This window comes from Dermacentor variabilis, chromosome 6 (genome assembly GCF_050947875.1).
Source record: "Dermacentor variabilis isolate Ectoservices chromosome 6, ASM5094787v1, whole genome shotgun sequence".
NCBI lineage: Eukaryota > Metazoa > Arthropoda > Arachnida > Ixodida > Ixodidae > Dermacentor > Dermacentor variabilis.
In genome coordinates this window covers 120252842-120276852 of record NC_134573.1, presented here as the reverse complement: position 1 = coordinate 120276852, position 24011 = coordinate 120252842, and the positions used below count along the sequence as shown (strand labels likewise).

At 45.8% G+C, this 24011-nt stretch overlaps 1 protein-coding gene across 1 annotated transcript in view; it reads right to left on the bottom strand.

The window, feature by feature from the left end:
* The window catches only part of dgo (ankyrin repeat domain containing protein 6 diego), a 163279-nt gene that overhangs the window by 9893 nt on the left and 129375 nt on the right, over window positions 1–24011 (bottom strand). Inside the window, exons 4-6 of the mRNA XM_075695644.1 lie at window positions 12609–12710; window positions 1569–1667; window positions 1229–1327 (exon numbers count right to left, since the gene is read on the bottom strand). Coding sequence (XP_075551759.1) covers window positions 1229–1327; window positions 1569–1667; window positions 12609–12710 — 300 coding nt within the window. The remainder of the gene's footprint in view (window positions 1–1228; window positions 1328–1568; window positions 1668–12608; window positions 12711–24011) is intronic.

The window sequence follows — 24011 nt, the reverse complement described above, 5'->3', positions numbered from 1 at the left end:
GAGGCTGCCGGGAATCGAATCCGCTATCTTCGCGCTCGCCAGCGCAATGCCATAGCCACTGAGCCAACGCGGTGGGGCGCTTATAGACCGCCGCCTCGACCCCATGGTGTACATGCCATCCCTGCAATCACGCCTCGCGGCTTGCGAGGTGATGTTCGCGGGCACTTTCCCACCGGACGCAGTGATTGGGACGAAAGGCGCGAATCGTCCGAAGCAGTTTGCTTAGTATTTATCACCGGTACCGATAAGATCGGGGATCGAATCCACAACACCCTGAGGGCACCAATCACTGGTTACGTAATTGAGAAAGACATGCGGTGCGCGCTCTAGTAACGCAGTGTCCATGCAGGCGTTCTTATGTTTTGCTGGCCATAAATTTCACTACGCGCAGTTCCGCATCTACCGAGCGACGCTTCGATGGCGTTACCTCACCACAAAACCAAAACGGCGTTGGGGAAATTGAAGCCGCTGTCATCTAATTAGTTGCCGTTTTTTTTTTATAAACTTGTGCACGCCAAGGTCAAGAGCAGCGTGTTAATAACAGCTAGCCGATTGCTGGTTTGTCGCAATGACCAATCTTACGGTGCATACATGATAGTCAAAGAACCTAGCTATACTTGCATCAGATTTGCTGTCTGGCACACTTTCTTTATTGATGTTTATTTAAAAGGGATATTAGCGCCTTTCGCTCGAGTATTAGCATACTACAGTGCACAGTATTACTGTGGTTACGGTAGGGTTGCGTCTATATCCTCGTTCGATTGGGAATCCCGCGCTTGTTTAATCTCAGTGCTCGAGGCAATATAGGTTATTTGGCCTCTCTACGAAGATTGAAAGATACAGGAAGTTCTCTTAGATGAGAAGATTATGTGTCGGGCCACCTAGAAAATCACATGAATCTTCACTAGCAGGAAACGAAGCAATACCCCGAGCAGCTTTATCGCGTCCTCTTGGCCGACGCGGATTCATAAGCTCCTTGAGTAAGAGTGCCCTTAGCCATCAAGGTTGAGGAATGGGGTCGTCCATTCCATCTTAGATAGTAGAGCAGCTTTTGTTGCTGCACTTGTTTCAGCTTTGCTCGTTATTTCTGCATAAATTTGGAATTGAAAATTATTGCGTTGGTTTTACAGCTATAGCAGAGCTCAATGGCGGTTCTGCAAATTTCTTGTGTTAAGAAGAATGATCGCGCCTTCTATGACGTACAGCAGGAAATACCGTTGACACTTACGTTGTTCTTGATGTCAGGTTTGCAGCCAGCCAGCAAAAGAACCCTCGTGCTCTGGTTGTGACCATTCTGGCACGCGAGATGCAGTGGTGAGAAGCCGCCCTATGAGGAGAAGGAAGGCGAGTCAATCTCCTTCTTTCTTTCTTTCCTTCTTTCTTTCTTTCTTTCTTTCTTTCTTTCTTTCTTTCTTTCTTCGTTTTGCTATTCACAAATACAACTTGAAATTGCTATAGATTTTCTGCATCAGTTTTAAAGGAAAGTATATAGCACATATACTTGAAAATAACGTGTGAATAATGTTGCGCCGGAATTCCTGTTTCCGTCATTCTAGACATCAACTTACCTTGTTTTTTATGTACACGTTTGCCTTGTTCTTACAGAGAACTTCAATTGTCCGACTGTAGCCTTTCCAAGCTGCCTCGTGGAGAGCCGTGTTACCGTGCTGCGTTCAAACAGTAATCAATCAATCAATCAATCAATCAATCAATCAATCAATCAATCAATCAATCAATCAATCAATCAATCAATCAATCAATCCTCATAATCACTCCCCAGCAAAATGAAAGGTTCTCAAGAGTTTGTAAGCTACACTTGTACTGTTTTGAGGCGCTCGCTGTGACAGAATAACAAAACTTTGTATGTGGATCTTATTTTTCTTTTTTCGAAATGAATATTAGGAGATGTTGGCGCCTTTGTGGTGACACTGGCTACTCCTTGTCACTTGGCAAGGAAATAAAGTTGCGTAAAAAGGGAGAATAGCGACACAAGATATGACACTCAGTGGAACCCTGGATGAATAAAAATGTACAGTCCAGCAGTGCATGAGTCGCAAAGTTTTCTGCATTAGTTCAGTAGCCGTACGCATATGTAAACCCAGATGTTTTGAACAGCCAAAACGCACAACACATGTAATACACTGCAAGTACAGAACATAATTATACATGTTGCGTAAAAGTTGCGATCGCCACGTACATCATTTACGAACCACGAACAACATTTATGTTACTCATTTAGCGAAATCGGATCATTTGAGACTTAATATTTTCCCAAAATGTTGGTGACCTCTAAAAACTTTTTCAGAGCAAAAAGTGCTCTTTTTGGAAGGCCCGCAGTTGGCCATGGGCCATTTATCTTTGTTAGAGTGAATGGTCGTCTGTCTAACATCAACAAATTTGCTTGCAGTACCATTCTTTGTGGATCATATTTCGTGCACTCGAGGATAAGATGATGCACATCTTCGTCTGGATGGCCACAAGAACACTGCAGACTAGAGACACGTTTTATCCTTTACAAGAAGTGTTTCGTAAATGCAGTACCAAGACGCAGGCGGTGTACCAATGTTTCAAGTTTTCTGTTGTCTCTTAGGTTTTCCGGCATTGATAAGTTTATACATGGGTCTATAAAGTATAAGTCCGAGTTTCTAGCTTACTGATCAAACCAGGTAGTTTTGCTGAGGCGACAGTAAATCTGTCTCAGGATCGGACGGACTTCACTACGCAATAGGCGAAGATTGGTTGTCTCTGTGTTATTGTGCGCCCGAGATGTGGATCTTAATTCAGCGCTTGTAAAGCTATCCAGCGCAGATGAGTGTAGCAGCTGCATTTTGCCGTCGCTAAGCATAGCGCTTGACGTTAAGCATAAGTTTGTTAACGTTGCACTAATAACCTACGGATAGATGCGAAACACTTGAAAAATGTCTGGCATACTTTTTTTTTTTTCATTGCACATTATAGCAGCGCAGCTTACACAAGCACACAGCTCGTAGTTTCGGTTTCAGAAGCGCTTGAAATAGTTAGAGAAGTGGTGCCTGCACCATATCTAATGCCCTCTTAAAATATTTTTAAACTCATTTTCCCTGTAGAACGATGGTTTAGTCGCAGCTCGTAATCACTAGTCCACAATTCCGGAATTCCTCTCCGCCATAAAGCTGATAATATTAGAGAGCTTATCGACGGCAATGGCAGATCAATTGCCTCTGTCTGCGCGATGCGTTCTTTCGTTCATTTCCATGCACTGCATGTGTCACTCGTTAAAACTGAAAAGTGTTACCGATTGTCACCGTCCCTCACCTCGTCCATGTCGCCATTTTATTTTATTTTTTTAAAAGCAGCGCATCTTTTTTTTTTTTTTTATTTAGACAGACTGCAGCATCAGCGTCAGCGATAAGTCAGCCTGGACGATCAGGCGCACCTCATCCGTGGGCTGTCTTGCAAATAGCACGCCGGCCGCTTTACGACGCAGTTTCAAGCCTTCGTCGGATCTCACACTACCAATAGCAACCACGTGCCCGCGTTTTAGCGCGCAGAGCACGCGCCCGCGAAGCTTTTACGTCCAGCAGACGCCCAGCGCAACTCCGTCTCAACCTTTCACTCAGCGATAGACAGCTGAGCCCGTCTCTCGCCGCCAAAGGCCCGCAACGTCCACGCATTGAGTCGCGCTCCCGCATCGCAGTGCCACCAGCTTCCTCCTTCCCATTCCACGAACAATCACGCCCGCGGGGTCTGAGCATCTTGCTCTTTCTCTCCCCTACTTTCATTCCCTACCCCCTGTGCAGCGCGGTTGAGGTGTCCTCTGCTGAGAGACAGTTACTGCGCTGCACTTTACCCCAACCTTTCCTTCCCATCTTCAAGAATCTCCTTCTCTCTGCGCATCTCCCGCCGTGATATAACCCCTCGGCGGGTTAACCTCTGAACCTTCCTCGGTCCTCACCGGGAGCCAAGGTCGCGATGGTCGCGAGCAAGCGCCGTCGTACACACACAGCATCGCGGCCGCCGCGGCCACTCCGAGAATCGGTGAGAGGAGGAAGAGTAAGAAGAGAGAGAGGGAGGGTAAATGGGAGGAGAAGATGACCGACTCGACTGCCATTTTGTTTTACAGCCGTCGTGCGCGGCCGTAATCGCGGACGACTGCGCACGACACGCTGCGGGGACAACAGTTTTGGGGGCAGTGCGGTGGGCGACGCCGGCGCGCGTGCACGCCGACTTCGTCGCAGTCAATTTACCCCCCTGGGCCCGAAGCGCACTTGTTACGTGCTGCGTGATTCGTCCAGATGGAGGCACGACCCTTCTCCTATCTCCATCCTCTCCTTCGCGTCTCCTTTGTTGTTTGTCCGTCCCGCCCATGTGGTTAGCAGCAGTCCCGGGACACCGTGGAACCTTTCAGCCTTTCTTTTGCGACTTGAGGGTTAAATATGACCGTTCTGATATTTTTTTTTCTTCTTTTTTTTGTCGAAGAAGGCCATGCGGTAATTTGCAGACTGAATGTTGCACGAACTAGATCTATTTAGCACGTGCTTGCTTAAAATAATGCTTCCACACGCGAAAAAGAAGAAAAAAGTGCCATTAACGTTTCCAGCTTTACGACCGTGTGCAGGATGTCACAGGTACGGTCAGGCCTAATGGACCCAATTTTATCTTAAGCTGTTAGCCATAACTCGTTCGCGTCAAGTTGCCTTCCCTCCCTTGGACGGCTCGTAAAGATTAGAATGGTTGATGACGTCTGGCAAAAGCTTAAACCTGCATTTTCAACATTCACTGACTAAAGCTATACATTATTTTGTATTTTGCATTAACTGCTTTCTCTTGCCTGCCGGCCGAAAAATTATATACCTATAGCGTTGCGCTTTGTTGTCGTTTGCTTTGTACACTGCCCGACGCCGAATAACATTCAGTTAGCAGTCGGCGCATATGTCCTGTTCGTTCAAGTGACCCGTCGTCTTGTCTGTTCACCGTATCGAATGTGAACCAACTAGCCCAGCCTAAAAATCCCGTTAATGCTGCAAGTCAGAAGAGATTTTTTTTTCAGCTGAAGTGGAGTATTCTGTGAAATCAATAACACAATCTTAACGACTGATTCGTTAATATTACCTTTAAGAACTGCTTTTCTTTTCTCTCTTCTTGCCTTGTAAGAAGCAAACAGGTGTCAAAACAGCTACACTGAATACTTGCCGTAACCCAGCATCGTGCTAAAATTCTCCTGGTTTCTACTGTAGCACTCAAAGTAGTGACACATGTTCGTGCTGCTTGTCATCGTCGTGATATTTAGCGGCATGTTGTAACCTATAGCAACATTCTGCGAATTACAGCCTGTTCGCACTGGTTTTTCAAAAATATGTCACGGCCCAAAATTTATTCGCACATCACACGATATGATTCCGTCAATTTGACAGTGTGAAGCGGCCAGTGCACGATATTTGAAACGACATTTCAAATATCGAAAGAAGGTACTGGTGGTGATGGTATTGCCATATAAGCAGGGTAAGCCTGGCAGACATTGCCACACATTGCTTCACCATCGGCGTCTCTTTCAGCGTCAAATATGTCACCATTAGTCATCTGTCCAGTCTCTTGCAGAAATGGGAGAAGGATATGCGACGCTTCCTTGCGTACTATCCACAGTCCTTCCGGAAAGACTAACTGTTCTACACGCTCGCGAGGAAACCATATTCTTCGCATGCTGTCCAGAAACCTCCGACTTTCAGGACAGAATTTCGAACACCCATGCAGGCCATCAGTCACCAAATGCAAGCGATTATAAGCCCATTATAAAACATTTGTTACAGAAAACCTCTACTGTAACAATTCGTTTACGCTTCCAGAGTATTTCGGTATTCACAGTGCTGTTTCTCTGAAGTGTTACAAATTGTGTAACGAGTTTTATTCCTTTGCTGTACCTCCAGGCTACGGTCATGAGTGACATACCACACTGTGCCTTGTCTATCCTGTGCGTCAACCTAGAATGCGCAGGCAAATGTAGCGCTGTCATACTCAAAGTAATCTGTAGTGCCAAGCAATCACGATAGTTCCTTTTTTTATGTCACGGCGGAGGCGTACTTTATATATATATATATATATATATATATATATATATATATATATATATATATATATATATATATCAACATCTCTTGGAAACTCCGTTTTGGCGCATGGAGGCATTCAGGTGCAGATGCACTGCGACTGCGGTCTCGTAGGCGGGCGGAGCTTGTGCTGAATTCTTAAGTTGCCGCCGAATCCGTGCTCCATATTTTAGGCTACCTACCATTCTAAATAAATTCTTACAAAGATTTGCAGGATATCTTGAATTCATCTCTTTTAATTGTCTTCGTGAATTACACTTGTGAAGCCTGCATGCTCAAGCTTGGGCACTAGTGCGAAACTTGCTCCGCTTGGAGTAGCGTGTACATTCATTTCACCCCACATTGTTAGACTATCTGTTTCATCGTCGTGCCTTCACTGTGTGTCAGGATTTAAACATTAACAGACCCACCACCTATTCCTGTAATGTAAGTGTGTATTTTTGCTCCGTGATTTGTCGGAATATATGACGTTTCTCTTGTATTTCCCTTAGGTGACTGAGCAAGTCGAATTTAATGCAGTCCTTACAATGGCGTGATTACGCTGTACGCTGTTGTATAATTGGAGGTGTTGCGCACGTAGCAGTTTCTATGTTTCAGCCCCTTCCTTAATTGATAAAAGAAAAAAAATTAAGCTTCACTTGAGTCGGCTATAGCGAACGTGATCTAGTTCTACACTTGCCGCTGTTTCACTCTCATACTCCTTTTTCCACGTGCAGGGTGGCCAAGGGAATAGAGTTAATAATACAGGCCCTGCTTAGAGTTAATAATACAGGCCCTGCCTGTATTAACGCGACAGCGTTAAGGGTCCCGTGTCGGCAAACATCCGCTGTCGGCATCCATCGCCGGCGCCGACCTTCTTGTGAGCGAAAAATCATTCCGATCGAACCATGCATACCGAACCACGCATGCAGCCCACCGCGTGGCGCAGAGGTGTTACTGAAAAACTGAATTTCTCAAATTAACGTGCGTTTGAAAAATGCGTAAACTACGACTTACAAACAACCTACATTCGTGATAACACCGGACTGTAATTTGAATACACAAGAAAGCATAATTTTGTTACGCGGAAACTCAAACACAAACCCCCTTTTTCGAGCGTGTATACCATTCAGAGAGCGGCGTGCCCCGCTCGGTTCCTTGCAACACCATACAGATGGCGCTCGCCTCCGCGTATCTGCGGTAGTGTTGCGCGGAGGCGAAGGAGGAGAAAAAGCGAACCTTAAAGCTCGTCTTTGTGCATATCGTTCGCCGCCAGCGTTTCCCAGTGTCATTAGTAACTTATGCAGATGTAATACAGCACTTGCCGTTATCGCGACGAAAATGCCCGGGCCCGACCAAGGGATTAGATAGTTCAGAAGAATGTCATTTACGGTGATTTCAAGCCATGTCATTTAATAACCCAGTCAAGCCACATGCTATTGAGCCACAATCCTATTCAGCCGAGTGTAAATCATGCGGGCAGGATGCAGATTTGTACCATGTGGTATGGGCCTGCCAGGTTAATAGTGCCTTAGAGACTATACAACAGCCAACCTGGGAAGTATGAGCGGCAACCCTGTTCACCTCAACCCTCGAGGACCAGCAAGCCCCCGTGGAAAGAGCCAGGGTGGCGGCCTTAGCCAACGGAACCGCCTTCCCCTTTTCCTGTCAATAAAACGTTTTCATCATCTCTAAACATTACAGTTACATAAGCTGCAGTTGCCGGTAAGCCTGAGAAGCAGTCAGGGATCTTTGAATGCTATCGCGTTGCACTCGTAAAGGCGAAGCTTAAGCGTCCTTCTAATTTTTTCGTTCTCCTTTCTTGTCACTTTCTCTCTTTCACTGACCGCATACTAACGGCACGAATTTGTCGCGGCGGAACGCGTCAGCTTCAGGGTCAGTGATCTTCCACCAAATTTCTTTCTTTTTTTCTGCCAGCTTCCACGTAAACTGCGCGTATGTATTTGTCGCCCCTTCTAAACTGGCTCACACTTCACAGAGAACAAGGTATCTTGAAATCAAAGCCTTCGCTGGTAAATAGTTCCCTTTGCGAAATAAGATGCGAACTTTAAAAGAGACAGAATCCCAAATCCGTTAAGCCACCGTGTCCAGCTATAGCATCAACCGTTTCGCGAACCCGAAAGGAAGGGACATTTGATAAAAGAAAACCAGTTTCCTCTAGACACAGACACCTCTGCCGGTCTTGAAAGACGGTTGACCGAAGAGAATCCTGTTCGGCAGCCAAATAGGCGGTGAAGATTTATGTTGGATTTCGTCTCCAAGGCTGCAGGAACTGCACGAATATAAAGCGCCGCTACGAATGATCGAGCGCGTTGCGGCCAATCTTAATTATCACGCGTCGTGATCCGCTCCGGTGTCCTCATCGGGCTCCCCAGCATCTCGGGTCTCTGCACAAGTTCGCGCAGCGCTCCTTCGCGGCCTGCTTTCTGTGTCCCGGCCGAAAATGCCCGTGAGCTCTTTTAATATTTTAATCCTCAAGCACTTTGGCGCACGTGTATGTGGACAAATGTTCTGCGTCTGCTGGCCATGAAAACATCGAATGGCTTCCGTTGGGACAAGTAACTGCTACTTCATTTTCCAATTCATTTTTCACTTCAACTCCTTTGTAAATTGATTGCTATTTCCTATTTAGTTTGTTTGTTTGTTCGTTTCGGCCTTAAACATATACGGCCTAACCTCCTTCCCCTCTTGCTTGCTCTAGTAGTGGCTGTCGGCTTGCGGAGCCTATGACCCAGATTAATTAAATTCAATTGAGTTTATTTCTTTTTTATACAAGAAAGAGGAGCAATAGCTAAAGGCCATGGTGCCTGACAGAGGCTGTTGCTCCTGTTGACGTTCGCCATACAGTTACGTTTCACGTTCCATACAGGCATGTTTACATGCATTGTACGACCATCTTGTTGCACACTTTCTTCATGCGCTTTGCATGATAAAAATAATTCCCATGAATTTTACATCTGGTAAATTTGAAGAACAACACAAACTAATACATTTATCAAGATCACTTTTTTTCTAATAGGAATGCAATAGAGGGAGCATATTTATTTGTAGGAGATGACATGATTCAACAAAAAAGTTTTCATATACTGTTTGAATTGGCACGCATAAAAATCTATTTCCGGCCGAACAATATCTAATAGTCGGGGTATTTGATAGTCTAGGTCTTGACGTCCATAAATTGTGCGGGTGAATGGTGTTGTTCTCGTTTGTTTGGGCATGGGTAACGTAATGGAGAAGTAGGTGTGCTAACGATGTGAAGACTATTGCTTTTTATGTGTAAAAGTAATTTACATTGGTATACCTGGCTAGCTCGGAGCACTGAGTGCTTGCCAAACAAGTTGCAAGTCGGTAGACCTCGCAGCCTACCATGATATTTTTCAAACATTCATAGTACGCTTTTTTTTGTAAAAGTATCAATTTTTCATAATTTTTGCAGTCGTTATTCCCCAAATTAACTCACAGTCAATAAGCTTAGAGTAAAAAAACAGCGTAGTACATTGCTTTCTTTGGCCAAAATGGAACAAGCACATTAATTCTGCACATACAACCTACTACTTTACGAAGTTCATTGGTTAGCTTATTCAAATGATTGCCCAAGAGAGGTTATCTTGAAACCAAATGCCCAAGAACTTCTGGGTTTTACTTGTTCTATACACTTCCCTTGAAATAATACAGTTATATTACTAAGCAATTTCTTTTTTGCGGGTTTGAATATGATATACTTCGTTTTATTATCATTTAATTGCAGCTTGTTTAAGTGCAACCAGTCAGCCAATAGATTTAAATACTCATTAATTTCTTTCGCGAGATATTGCAAGGAAGCATTCACGAAAAAAAAGGATTTGTGTCATTGGCCTACATGACTATGTTAGGCGTGGAAGGAATGCTTGGTAGGTCGTTTATGTAGAGGTTAAATAATAAGGACTAACTATGGAAGCCTTTGGGACACCAGTGTTTACTTTGAAAGTGACGAAGTGAACTGATTAAATGAAACAAATTGATACCGTTCAGTCAAGAAACTTTCATTAGCTTCAATGGCTTCCTACGTATGCCATAAAGTATAGACAGGAGTATATCATGGTTCACACTATCGACTGCTCTACGCAGGTCCAAGAACAAGCCTATCGTGTATAATCGTTTCTCAGTGCTTTGTAATATATTTTATGTTTGATATTTAAAAGCGCATGTTCACAAGATTTTTTAAAATTATATTGTGTCTCACTAATTATAGCATGCTTCCTCACAAAACTTTCTAATCGAGTGCTTATAAGAGCTTCAAAAAGCCTTGAAAGAAGTGGTAATATCGATATTGGTCAGAAATTGTTTACAGTAAAGTAAGCACCCCTTATTAAGTTATCAAAAGTGGGAGTAATTGTGGCGTGAGAGAGACAAACAAAATATGCAATGTAGAAAATCTGGGTGACGAAGGTTTGAATTCATGCTTAAAAGTAACAATACCAAAGAACAGGGCACTACGCATATGTTTTTCTTCACACAGCCGTATCTCGTTGTACTGGTTAAATTTAAGCAGAAATGAATACATAAAAGCTCAGTTTTTCTCTGAATTTGACTTTTTTAGTGGAGGAAGCGGTAGAGAGGTAGGAACCAATTCGAGGTAGGAACCAATTTCGTGTGTTTGTTTGCTATTGCTCCAAGGAAAGCTAACAAGAGGAAAAAAGAAACGAAGAAATGAAGGAAAGAAAGATTACTTTCTTTTCCTGCATTCTTTGTTAATTCAAGCGGTATGCCACTCACCATTTACACAAAAATGAAGCACAATTATTAAGAAGGCCTCTGCAGTCGTCCATTTAATATAACCGCTTAATAAACCGGGTTGTTTGGCAAATCGATGTTCACTTCATGTATGTCTTAGAGCGCTACATAACGACCTAAAAGAACAGGCATATGACGGAGGCACTAACTGACAACTGTTATATTAGCCGGCTTTCACTGTAGAGGAAACAACTGATTACTAATAAGCAGGGTATGACTTATTCTAATATTGAGCAGGAGTGGCCGATCGTCTCCTGCAACACCTTTGAAGTAATTTCATTGACCTAACTTCCAAATTCGAACTGCCATGAAGGATTCAAAAATAATTCGGTGTTCTCCTAAGCGTGGACGTCACTGTACTACGGGTAAACAAATATGATGTGATATTGCAATCCCTTCGCCATCGGTACAGAGCCAAACGCCGTGAAGCGATGTGTTCACAGAAAGTGAGTTACGCTGGTCCTTGCGCCTCTAACGTCGAAGTAGCCGGGAGGCTTGCACTCGCCTACTTCAATATATGACACGAAACAGGCTGATAAGAAGATATGACACGAAACGTGCTGAAGGTGGCGCTCAAAGCATTGTGTTTTATTGAATGAGGATTGTACCTGCATATGTTCCCTGGCGTGTAATCGGCGTTGGCATATTAGCAAAACAGTGCACAAGATAATGCACCTTACATACCGATGGCGTTCGCACGTCAGCAAGCGTGCATGTCAAAACGTATTACTGTGACGCAGAAGTTCCTGAAAAGTAAAAGTTCTGATGACCACTTCACTAAGCCTGAAATTTAGGGGAGAGCTTTGATGATTTTACGTTGCGGTATGCACTAGGCTCTTCAGTTTGAGGGATATATAGTTTATGGGCTCTCGAGCCCATGAGAAATTAGCTCTGGAATCTCTACGGGCTCTTCTCGCGGACAGTCATGTGATAAATGTTTTGTGAGCAGTAGTTCATGCACCTGTTTTCTATGTTCGCTTGCTACAGTGAAAGCTGCGTTCATGTCTAGGTTTCTCTTGTAATCTTATAGCCTTTCTTTTTCTTTTTCTTTCTCTATTTCCTTTCTCTGCTCTGTGGAGTTGCTCTATTGGTGTTCTGTTATTTCGTTATAAACTTCTGACAGTGTTTTAACACTTTATTATCTCTTTCTCATTTTGTTCTTTTTCTTAGCTAAGATATTAAGATATCCCGCCCTTTCCATGGCCAAGCTTCCTATACGTTGTACACCTAGTATAGAAGCTTGTGGACTGCGAACAAAATTTCTTTTGTCAAATTCTGCCGCTTGAAAATTGCTTTTCCCCGGAGCACATCCGACTGCAGAAAAGCTCGGCCTTCGCAAGAGAGCCCGGAATTGAAGGGCGTAGTTAGTCGACCGTGACATCTGGCGCAGCCACTCAAAGGCTTGGCAATTCCAGGTCTCCAGAAGAGACCGAGCTTTTGTAAACTGAAGCAAGCTGCACGTTATGACACCGCACCGAGCCTAACGTGAGTGAAAGACATTGCAATTTTAATGGACACGACTCGTGCGTTCGCAGGGCGGAAATTTCGCTTCTACTTTCTTTTATTTAAACTTATACTGTGCTACGAGAGCTCTTGCAGTCAACGGTAGCTGGTTATCTGTCTAGTACACGGTAGTTAGCACCTGTGTACTGTGCGTGTTCGTTACGAACATCTTTTCGAGCTCTCCAAGCGCCGAGCCTGGCGCAGGAACAGTAACGGCAGAGCCCTGCAAGTGCAGAAACGCTGGCATACCATTTCGTCTTGAACATCGACGAGGCAGTTGTGCTTGACGAGTAGCCGCACCACTTCCTCGTGACCCTCGGTAGCGGCCTGGTGCAGGGGAGAGTAGCCGCACTGCGAGGATAGCAACACATGGAAACGCATTAGTCAAAACTTGGCAAATATTGACGAAGACATCTAGAAATGCGATCTAGTTTACGAGAAAATTTTTTTAGCAGGCAGGCCTGGGTCGCGAAAAAGGGGAACAGAAGGAAACGCAGGCGAACAACAACGTAGAATACAGCGTTCAAACATTGTTGGATGCTTCGCGGTACGATATCGATTATGGGCGCTCCCCGAATGTAACTGCAGCAGCAGCCATTTAAAAAAAGAACATTGAAAAGTTATTGATTACTATTTGTTATGTATTTGAGGGATGGCCTTGCGGTGCTCACTGACCGTGTCTCAACAATATGCTCTCATCAACTGCTATTTCCTCAGTGACGACGAGCACAGCCCGCGTTTGCCCGCCAGTCTGAGGGGGTCTACAGATCTGAATATGTCGCTAGAAGTCTCACCAAATACGCGCGTGATCAAAGTCAGCCCCAGCGTCCAAACGTGCGCGCGCACCGAGATAACGGTGATATAACGGAGATGACCGTTGTAGAGAACCAGGCGAGCCCACTGGCTACCGAGTGCGGTCGTCAGCGTGAGTGATTGAAAGAGCGCGTGCTTCGGCGCATCGTCGTGCGCCTTTGCTTCGCAGTCATATGCTCGCGAGATGCAGCATACCGTCACTTCCTGTTCGCGTGCAAGCGCGGGCCAGCTCTCGCGGGCGGTTGTCCCGAAGCGCTCTGTGCATGTTTCGTCGTCTCCTTCGCACCAATCCGTCTCTGGACAGGTCGCGCGGAGCGGCCCTGATTGCTTCATTTCCGAGGACCCGCACACCCGCAACGCGCAGTCTTGAAGCCTGACTTGAAGACATCGTCTCCGCCCTGAGTTGCTCCGGCTGGTTTGTCCAGGCACGCGACGAAGCCTCCAGCAGGGACCCTTCAGCAGAGTGATTATTTACGACATGTCGCTCTTCCTCTCTTTTCTTATTGCTCCCGTGTGCACTCGCAGTGAGGCAGGCCATGATTTATCTCCCGAGTCCTGCTTCGTTCGCGTAGTAATCCTGAAGCCCAGCCTGTGCTAGCGTATGCAAAAGTAGGCGATCTTCATTGCCGCCTCTCCCTTCGTCGTCGTTATCTTTTAGCTGCGTCGCTGTCCTAAATCTTGTCTGGGTGGCCGCCTTCCCAAGACTGACGGGGTGGTCCGGGCGTGCTGAATATAGCAGGGTGTATTTGGTGCTGCGGTCAAAGTGTGGGCGGTCCGGGCATTTTTGAATGTAAACAAACTGTACAGAGCCTGCTTACTGTCTCTGACAAACAAGTCTCCTCGCGCGTACCTGCTATATACACGCCCGGTTGTATACAGTAGGAAAGATGGAGGCGTCGCCGAGATGGGCTCACGTATGCGTGTTGCATACATGCGCAAGACTTGAGTCGAGCGCCTGTTTGTATTTGAAAAGCTGGGGCAATTATGTAACTACTTTTCTTTTTTTCCACGGAGAGGTCATGAGAAACAAAGGGAGCGAGGGGGTGGGGAATCGTAGCACACAGTTGGGGCAACGGCGTTGCACTACAGCATCGCTGTAGGAAGTTTTATAAATAGGGGACTGAACGTTAAGGGCCGCTTTCGGTCAGCTGCACAAAAGAACGCAACGGGTGTACAATGGAGTTCGCGTTGTGAGGTACGTAAGTCGCTTGGGCACGCTAGTTCTGAAACTCCGGGAGCTATGTTTACATTAGGGAGTTTTAGATAAGAGAAGTAAAGCGCGCCGAAATATTGAGAACGCAAGCCACCGAGTGTACAAAGGAACCCAAAGCGAGCACAAAAGATGGCGCAGGGCCCACGATGGAGTTTGCGTCCACCAACGCTTAGGTGCGGCTTTCGTCCCCTAACGTAAAACTCTCTATTAACATGATGAAATTGTGCCAAGTCGGCTTGTGGAGTCGAACGCCGGTCGTTAGGCTTATGAAAACGCTAGCGGGTCCAACTGAGCGAGCGCCTAAACGAGCTCTGCCAACCCGACTTCAAGGGATGAGTTGACTGACAAAATGTACATAAACGCCGTCGATTCGGGCTGGGTATAAGTTCGACTTCTGACTCGACCTGCTTGCGTCGAGTTCAGGTGAACGGAGATGCTACAGTGTCGCCTCACTCTTTTATCATCTTGCGGTTCCTTTGCCTCATCGGGGCAACCATGCACTGTGACGCGTTCTTCAAGTTCCCTTACATGGCTTCCACTGAGGCCGAATCACAAGGAAACCACACAATCGGCTTAGCTGCGGGTGTTTAGCGCAAACTGTACTCGATTTACGTTAAAACATTGTTGCAGCACTTTGCTCTGCGCTGGAAATTATACGTGATAAATAAGACTTCGCGCTGGAGCCCTTTACACCGACTGACTTAGTGTTCGTTGAGCTTGCAAGAGGCTGGCTGCTGGTTCGCCGCACACGTTGATTGCTCCAGGAAAGGTCAAAGATACACTTAACAGCAAAGGAACATGATCTGATGACCACGATAATTTATTGTTTCAACAATGGCACATACACACCTTGGGGAATAAGCCAGGAACCACCTGGTATTATAAAAATTATAAATCAAAATAGGAAACCGATCATAACTAAGACAATACGTATTATGGCGCTTGGTTATGACGGCGACGATCATGATCCTCAACTACGGAACGGACACACGACTTGAGTGGATCAAGTATCGGCGGTATAGGACACGACACAGTACGACATGGTAACGTAAATCTTTAACTGGTGCTTTATAAAAACAATGCTAACGAGTATTTTAGCTGTCAAGACAGGCAAAAATAAAGTGGCGAATAGAGAATTATATAAAGAACAGATAAAAAAGACAGCGGTGCGTTAAATAACTTGCACTAAAAGGTACTGAAATAAGGCTGTAAAATAAATAACTGAGTACCCTTTTGCGGGCATGCAAAATATTGAATGCAATACAAGCACCGCCGTTTGTACGTGTTCGAACAATGCTCTAGGGCACTGGTCAGTGTTCTGACCAGTGTTCAATCAGTGCTGAGTGTTCGAACAACCTTGAAATAATTTGCGACGCTGATTCAGTGCAGATCTCGTTCGATCAAAAAGGATCAAGCGTACGAACAGCTTAGAATGCTGAATCATTTCCCAACGAAACTCTTAAGACGAGTTTCGCAGCGGTTTCTTGTGAGGCAAAAGTCGGCGTGCGACGACATGGTCGGTATCAAATGTAAATGCAACGCAAGGACTGTCGGAGCCCCGAATTCGCTTTGAAACGTAATAACCAATGGTTACAGAATGAAGGTTACCGTACGTATAATTGATTCGAATGACAACGACTGATATACGCGTTTCTTTAAACCAACAATTCGTTAATGTTTTTTTCTTACTGCTTCTCGCACTTGAGTGAGGCTATGAGCCAGGGAATGTATAGTATACTCCCAAAGTGTGTGAGAATTCGCTTATAGCTTCGCTGTCTTTGATGTATCAGCCGTCAGACTGGTATCAATCTGCAAAAGTTGTTTTTTTTTTCTTTTCGTCTTTGTAACCTCGTCGAGTTCACTGCTTTTATTTTACCCTTACCGCTTCCTTACCCTGTGGTCTAGAAAACAAGCTCCAGGACAGATAAACAAATCATTGGCCTCGCTTTACTTCTGTCAAAGTACCAGGTTACAGTTCGAGAAGGGCAAGAGATGTTGCTCTGTCGAGAATAAAACTGTTTCTGGCCTGCCACTTTCATTATACTAAAGCGATGTATTGCTTGTTACACCGAGATAAAGAAAAAAGATTCTGGGGTTTTACGTGCCAAAACCAAAATCTGATTATGAGGCATGTCGTAGTGAGGGACTTCGGATATATTTGGACCACCTGGGGTTCCTTAGTTACACCAAGATGTGCGTAGTATTTTGGCAAAGTAACTCACTACTGTGTGACCTTACACGTCCTTGCGCTCAGCACCTGTTCACTTCTCCGAATTAACTAAAGCCACACAATGACAGATACTCAGGTAAAGATCATAAGTAAAACACGTTATTGAAGCGCCGTGTGCCTCTCAAGTGGTCATTATGCGTGCAACGTTTTTATTGCCTTTTTTAGACATTGCTTTCCGTTTAACATTGCTTCACTTTTCACACATATAGCTGGTATTAAGCAAGAAAACTACTGCACATCTCCAATTTCTACAAACTTCCCCAGATGGTTATAGCGCACGATACTATTAAGGAAGAAAGCGTCAAAAGAAAAAGAAGCGGGTTGGTGCAGCTGACACAAATTTTCTGATTCTTTTTTCGCGGCTAAATATTGTCGCCTGCACGAAAAGCAACAAATGGAGAGGTAGGCGAACTCATTTTTCAGCGGGAAAATTGCTCGTTGTCATCAGATAATCGCTGCCAAACTGACGTTGGTCGGCGTCCCGCCTGCGTCGAGCATGGTCGGGACGAAGTCGTGATTTTATAGGTCACGCACCGCGCGCGCCCTCTTTTGATCAATAGAACCGCGAACATGCACGAGACGCGCTTGTGCTGCCATGTGTCGTGCACGATAGGCCTTGGGCCGCAAAAGTTTATTGCTTATTTACTGGCACCTCGCACACCTTGCTGACCTGGCAATCAACTTAGCCTCTACAGCCACTGCGAGAAGGTCAGAAAGGGCCTGCAAGGCAAGATCTGCGGAAGCAGCTTATGGCGCCTTTCCTTTTACTCGTGCATTCCCAGGCTTTAAAGTCTATAATTAAAGGCAATAGAGCGTATGCAATTAAGTACCAGTTCTGGGGAGCTGTCGCAGGTTACATTGCGAAACACATCCGCTAATGACGTTCGCGATGTAAGGACAACATTGAGAAACGTTGAGCAACGCTTCCTTCGTTGTCACGACACAGCCTGCTTAAATTTTGACTCAGTATGACTGGACTGTCTTGATTTCTCAAGTTTGTCACAGTATTCACGGCCTGCAAAGAGAGCGGTACGCTCTAAGCAGATAAAAATTGTCACTTTTATGACTGTAAATAAACGGATCTATAAAATGCGGTTAAAAAGTGAGTATTGCGCATCAACTTCGAAACTATCGCCGCACTCGGCAAATCTTTGAAGGCTCAGTGGTAACGACGTTGTCACTGGTTGACTGGTGGATTTATGTCTCGACTATAAGAATCAATTAAGATAAATGCCTTATCTTGAAGCGAGTGAACAAGCATGAGCGTAATGTCATAGGTTAACGAGTTCATGGTGTTTCATCTGCTGCGACCGTGGGTAGAGAATGTATTGCCAGGTTTTAAACAGAAATGGTAGACAACGGTGCAACTGTTTGGTGTTTTATTCTTTCCGCCTTTTCTTGTTGTTGCTGCGGCGGCTGTTGCTACTGTCGTTGTCGTCGTCGTCGTCGTCGTCGTCGTTGTTGTTGTTGTTGTTGTTGCATGTCACTCTGTAATGACCAAGAAATTTTATAGACTCCTCGATAAAATAATTCTTTTCTACATTTTGGCTCAATTAGTGAGCCAATTATTTCTTTGTTGTGACACGTGACCAAATGAACCTTCCTCATTATCTAGCTCCATGAAAGGAGGTACATGCACCTAGCAAAAGCATACAGAAGAAAGAACACGCGCGGCATGGAAAAGACAAACAAACAAGAGAACATGATAAGACGCAGAACTTCGTACCGGAGGAGAAAACAGTTCTTGCATCAAAACCACCTCGAACGGGTTATACGCATAACATTTAACAGTTGCTGCAGGAAAGCTTACTCTCCGGTAGCAAAATCAATGCACCTTTTCCCTTGAATCAGTTCACTGACATTTGCTCACGCTTGCAACTTCCAGGAAAGAAGTGCACACAGTGATGAATTACCGACAGCTCCACGTAACGCCTTTCCAGTGCAAATCGCAACACGCCCTGTACGGATGGCATCTGTGGCACCGCGGTTGACTTGCGTCGTAATTGCGCGATCCCCCCCCCCTCCGTTTCTATTTGTCTTTCCTTTTCTTCTCCAGCCAGTAGGCCTTTGATATGCAAATAGGGAAATGGGCACAGCTCGCTGTACTACCTAGTACTTATTCCTTTCTTTTTTTTTTCGCTCTCTCTCTCTCTTATGCGTCGCCCAGCACACGCGGACACGCTCGGAATTGTCGCGGCGGATGATGGATTGTCTCGGGAACCAGGGTGTCGCGCAGCGCTACCGGAATGATCGTTACGCAGTTCCTATGCCCCGCATGATCAATGATGCATTAAACGCGGCCCAATCACACGGCACCTTCGCCGCTTTCTCGACCTCCCACCGAAAAAATTACCGTTCTCGGGGGGGTCACGACTCACTAATTAACGACAGTTTCGCATCATTTCGCTATCCGAGATCGGCCCTGCCGCTGCCCGCCCCAGCGGTATTGGTGACGTCTGCATGTGCACTTGAGGGGGTCGCGCGTAATCGTTGTTAAAGCAAAAATGCTAAGGCCAAGTGAACTAGCCGAAAAGTTGCAAGACGCAACTCCGTCTCGGCTCGATCTGGCCCTTGAAGTATACCTTTCTTGCTGCTGCCGCAGAATTGCGTGCAGCAGGTGATGATGTGCCTAACCTACACATTTCAGCAAAGGCTGAAGAACCGTCTACTGCTCTGGTGGCATATCGAGAGATAACTCAGCCAATTCGTCGCTGAAGTGACATAATAATCATTCGAACACGTTACATCTGTCAAAAAAAATGTTTGACTCGCCAGACTTGCGAATACTTAACGTTCCGAACTTTGGCAGTAGCCAGATAAGAGTGCCATATCGAAATGCTTTAAATTAATTGTCGCCATACGAACTTTTGTTGTTTTTTATTGAGCAGTTTAATTTTCCTTTTGCATTCGCGGCCTGACTGTGCCCATTGCAGTAAGGAGTCGAACCCACGTTGTTTCCCTCAGCTACAGAAGCCCATCTTCAATGAGCGACCGCGGAGTGGGGATGCATGCGCATAGCTGACTGCGATCAATCTTTCGCATCCTTTAGAGGGCAATGCACTTTTCTCCTCAACCTCCACAACATTGGCGTAAAGGCTGTAGATTAGTCGGCAGTACCCTACGCGTCAGCTTGCATCGCACGTCATTTCTGAGTGCGTTCTTTTCACATAGATTGTGCACGATGATACACCCGTACAGGTCCGGTGCTCATTAAACTAAGCTCTTGTAAGTACGAGTCTGGCAGCGTGAACCAGAGTTTATTGCCAATGGTGTACCCGTACTCCGTCCATTCATTCCTAAGCTGGTATTATTATTATTTCTATTGCAATGCTTCCCGCGTTGTTTTTGGATTCAAATGCAGGCTGTAAATTTCTGATTATTATATTCTACAAAATGTAGAAACATTGAGACACCAACTCCGCAAGCATTCTTGCAAACTTTTCGCTTGGTACGCTGTTAGTACACAAGCTGGGGTCTGTGTAATGATTTTGAAGGCAATCCAGCTATGTGCAATATCTCTGATTGATCCTAATAGTTATTTTGTGCATTAGCCAGCTTGGTTTCTTTCTGCCGTGAATATCATTGTGTAAAGTGTTGTTAGCCGAGCACACTTCCTTTAGAGTGCTTCTGTTTCATTAATGAATCTATGCTGTGCACCATTCGCTTAGGGCTCAGTGCGTCATAGAGGTTATTTGATTTCGTGGGCTCTTTGGTTACACTGCAGTGAATTTCTTTGTTACTTGCCTCATTCACTTATTATTGCTTGACTTTGATGTGCGTGCAAGGTGCTTTTATCACCAGAATCAGAATTATGTTTTATTGTGTTACAAATAATAAATAAAGATACAGAGAGGGGTCCCAGCGCACAGGGCTTTAAAGGTACCTCTTTATGCAAGCCCTTTAAAGGCTTTATGTAGGCTCATTAAAGGTACCTCTTTATGTAGGTCCGTCTTTCTAAATTGTTATTTTGCGTTCCGTGTGAGAGATGTCACATGTTGTGAACAGATAAATCTAATGTACGCCAAATATCCACGAGGACAACAGAAAACCATATCAAAGTAGTTCAAACGAAGCAAACTAGTTGGAATTAAACGTTGTGTCAAGGAAATTTCAGCATGCATGGCTTTTCACACACAGCAAAAAAAAAATAATTATAATAAATAAAGAAGTCCCATGACGCGTTGGAAGCATAGGAAATTTTTTGCGGGCTATAATTGTCCGATGTCTATATTGCGATTTTTTGCTGTAAACATGCTATAAATTGTGTATCTCAATTCCTTATGGTTTGGGCATATAGTCAAGCTTCTGCGTGCTGAATAAAGTCAGAAATCACCACACGCGCTGTCGTGCTTTGTACTCACTTTTGTGTTCAGCCTTTTAGCCGCAACTCTGTCCATTAGCAAACGCCAAAAGCGTCAAGGGCAAGGCCCAATGCACGGCGTAACAGCTTGCGACCGAGGAGCTGTGCACTGTGAGAACGAGGTCGTGTGAGGTCTCACTTGCGAGAAGCAGACGTTAACCTCTGTTGGTGGTGATAGTTTATGCCAACCTTGTGCCGCAAAAAAATACAATGACCGATAAAAAATGGACGCCCGATAAAGAGACGTTCCACTTCTGGTACGAATGCACGTCACATGCGCGTAATCTTATGCGTTTAATCACTGCGCCGCATGGCGCCTCATAACGACTTATTAGTCGCCTCTCATTGCGAGTGCACTGAATGCCTAATTCACAGTCGCTGGTTAACTCACATGAAATTGCTAGCGGCTACGGCCATTGAGAGTCGTTTCCAGAGGACGACCCACCACGCTAGACGACACATTGTTTCGGCTAAAGCCTTGATAAAGGGTTAGAGGCAGGTTTATGATTGTCGATCCTCTTCAAGACAGAAGAAAAAAAAAGGAATCAAGAAAAGATATGCCACGGAGTAAGGGCATCTATTGGAAGGCTAGCGTGTTTTTTTTTTTTTTCTGTCTGTTCCGAAACACGAGAAAGTCGTAACCACGGTTGTAACACTTACTCATTGTTGTCTGTGACTTAGTCACACGCCTTATACACCAACGTTCCAGCATTAAAAAGGGAGCGTTCCGAAGCCGATGTGAATCTGCATTGCTAGCAGTGGCACGTGGGACGACGAATACCGCAGTTACGCTCCCAAATTATATGTTACTCATGGTCAGCGCACTCACATCGAAAAGACGGAGGCAGCGTTACTGTACAGATGATTGAACACGTGGGAATCACTGTAGTCTTTTATAAGCACGAGAAGAGGGAATGAAAGTTGAGCACACAGAGCCCAACACAACAGGGTTCAAGAAGGGTTGATGAAAAGGCTCGCGTGAGCCCTCATTGGCATGGACGCAGCTTTTATTCGAGTGACTTCACCTAATAGAGACGTAGAGATAAAGAAATAAAGATAAGGCGTCCTTTATAGACTATTCTAACCGAGAGATTCGGATGCGCCAATCTTCACTAGTTATCTTGAAAGCCTGTTACCCGCGCAGCCAACGATGGCACTCGCATTTCTGCATTTCTACTTGCACGACCATTTTCGCTTAGCACACACAGTACTACCTCTGTTACATACTTTACGAAACAACGAACGATCAAAGTACTTACGGCGCGCAATCAAAGAGGGAGCAAGGAGGAAAGCTACAGGATAGTCAGAAAGGGAGAACGCGCGAGACGTTGAACGCGCGGACGTTTTGTAACGCAGCTGGCCCATTACGGCTCGGAGCTACGAATTCGCGGGGCAGATTGCTGTCAATTAAGTCGCCTAATGTTACGCGCAGCGTTGTTGGCCCGGCGATTGTGTTTCCCAGGGGCAGCGGTGCACGGAGAACGGCTTTCCGCGTGCTGCGGCGGCCAGTGCGAACGACCTATCCCGGTCCGTTGTGCGCAGAGGGCACAACCCGCGCCGCCGCTGATGCTGCCTCGGAGTGCGGTGGCATTAGCCTTGAAACGCACGTGCATGCAAGCGAGCGAGCGAGCGGACACTTTCGAAGCCGGTGCGCGTGACCTTGCACCCTTTTCAAGCGGCCGCAGTATTCGAGGCGGCTTCCTTGTATGGTCGAGCAACCTCGCCCAGAAGGGTGCTCAACTTTCAAACTGCCGCGTGCTTACTTTCGGGAGTACCTTCTGTGGCCGCTGCCGACCGACTGCGTTGTGCGTGCGCAAAGGTGAACGGTTCCTCTACGAAACGGATAAGCATTGCGAACTTGAGCAGTATGCAAAGCATTATTGCACGTGAAAGTTCCAAGAATAACCGAGTATACGTTGCGCACACTGCGTTCAGCGCTGTATTACGCATCTGGAACCGGTTGTTCGGATCATGCTGCTGGTTTGTTTCCAAAAACGAGTCAGCCTGGCGAGCTTCCGCGGAGACTGTTTCCAGTGAGCCTTTCCGATCGTGCGCCTTTCAACTTGCTTTACGTTTCCCGTGGACATGTACAGCCATGCGAAGTTGTGGCTGTCGAAATGCTCACAGAGTAATTTGGGGCTTTGGCGATACGGGCCATTCAGTTTAAACTTTACATGTTATGACGAGAAGTTTCTAGAAGGGTTTTGATTTCAGGCGTTTCGGCAAATTTAAGTCAGTCGCTTGACTGACCAAGCAGATCGTGAATGCTATACGTGCTGCTACGTGAAGTGGTAAAGCCTTGTCACGATGGTATCGCAATAATTACGCGAGACACAAAGCGCGATAACACGCAGGATGAACCCTGCACCACCGGATTTGAGCATGCGGAATACGTCTCTGACGCAACCTTTCCTGCAACAGCGTACAATGATACGCAATAAGGCGCTGCGCAGTTTGGTTGTCTGCGCTCACTCATCATTAAGGTCATAAGCGGGCACAGATAAAATGAAACGCACGAACTCAAGATCCCGTCTTTAGCAATTCTGCTCACTTCGAAACCATGCCGTCATGTGTGTCGTTGGCGTTTGACTTACGATAAGGGCCGCACGTTCAGCAGCACGCCGACGTCCACCCTGCGGGGCGTAATGTACTGTGGGCGCTCCGCTGTAACCTGGCGCTTCGGGAACACCACGCGCCGCGCCTTTCCTTATGAGGTCTTGACCTGTGAAAGGCCACGAACGAGCCGCCGCCATCGCTTTCAAGCCCACGTTGTTGCTCATTGCATACTGCTCCCCGTTCTTCTTTCTGCTGCTGTCTCGTGCGTTATGTACTTGCGTGGTTGTCGGCATGAGAGCGTTGAGCTGCTCGAAGAATAAACGCATATGCCAACGGCGGTTGGTGACCTTTCCGCTCTATGAAATGTTGGAGTACTTTTCGCGTGCACGCTGTGTATATGCACTGACGGCCGCGTACGCAGCGTGGTTCACTTGTACTACCGCATAGGAATTTCAGGCGGGCGTCTCCCATCCATATGCG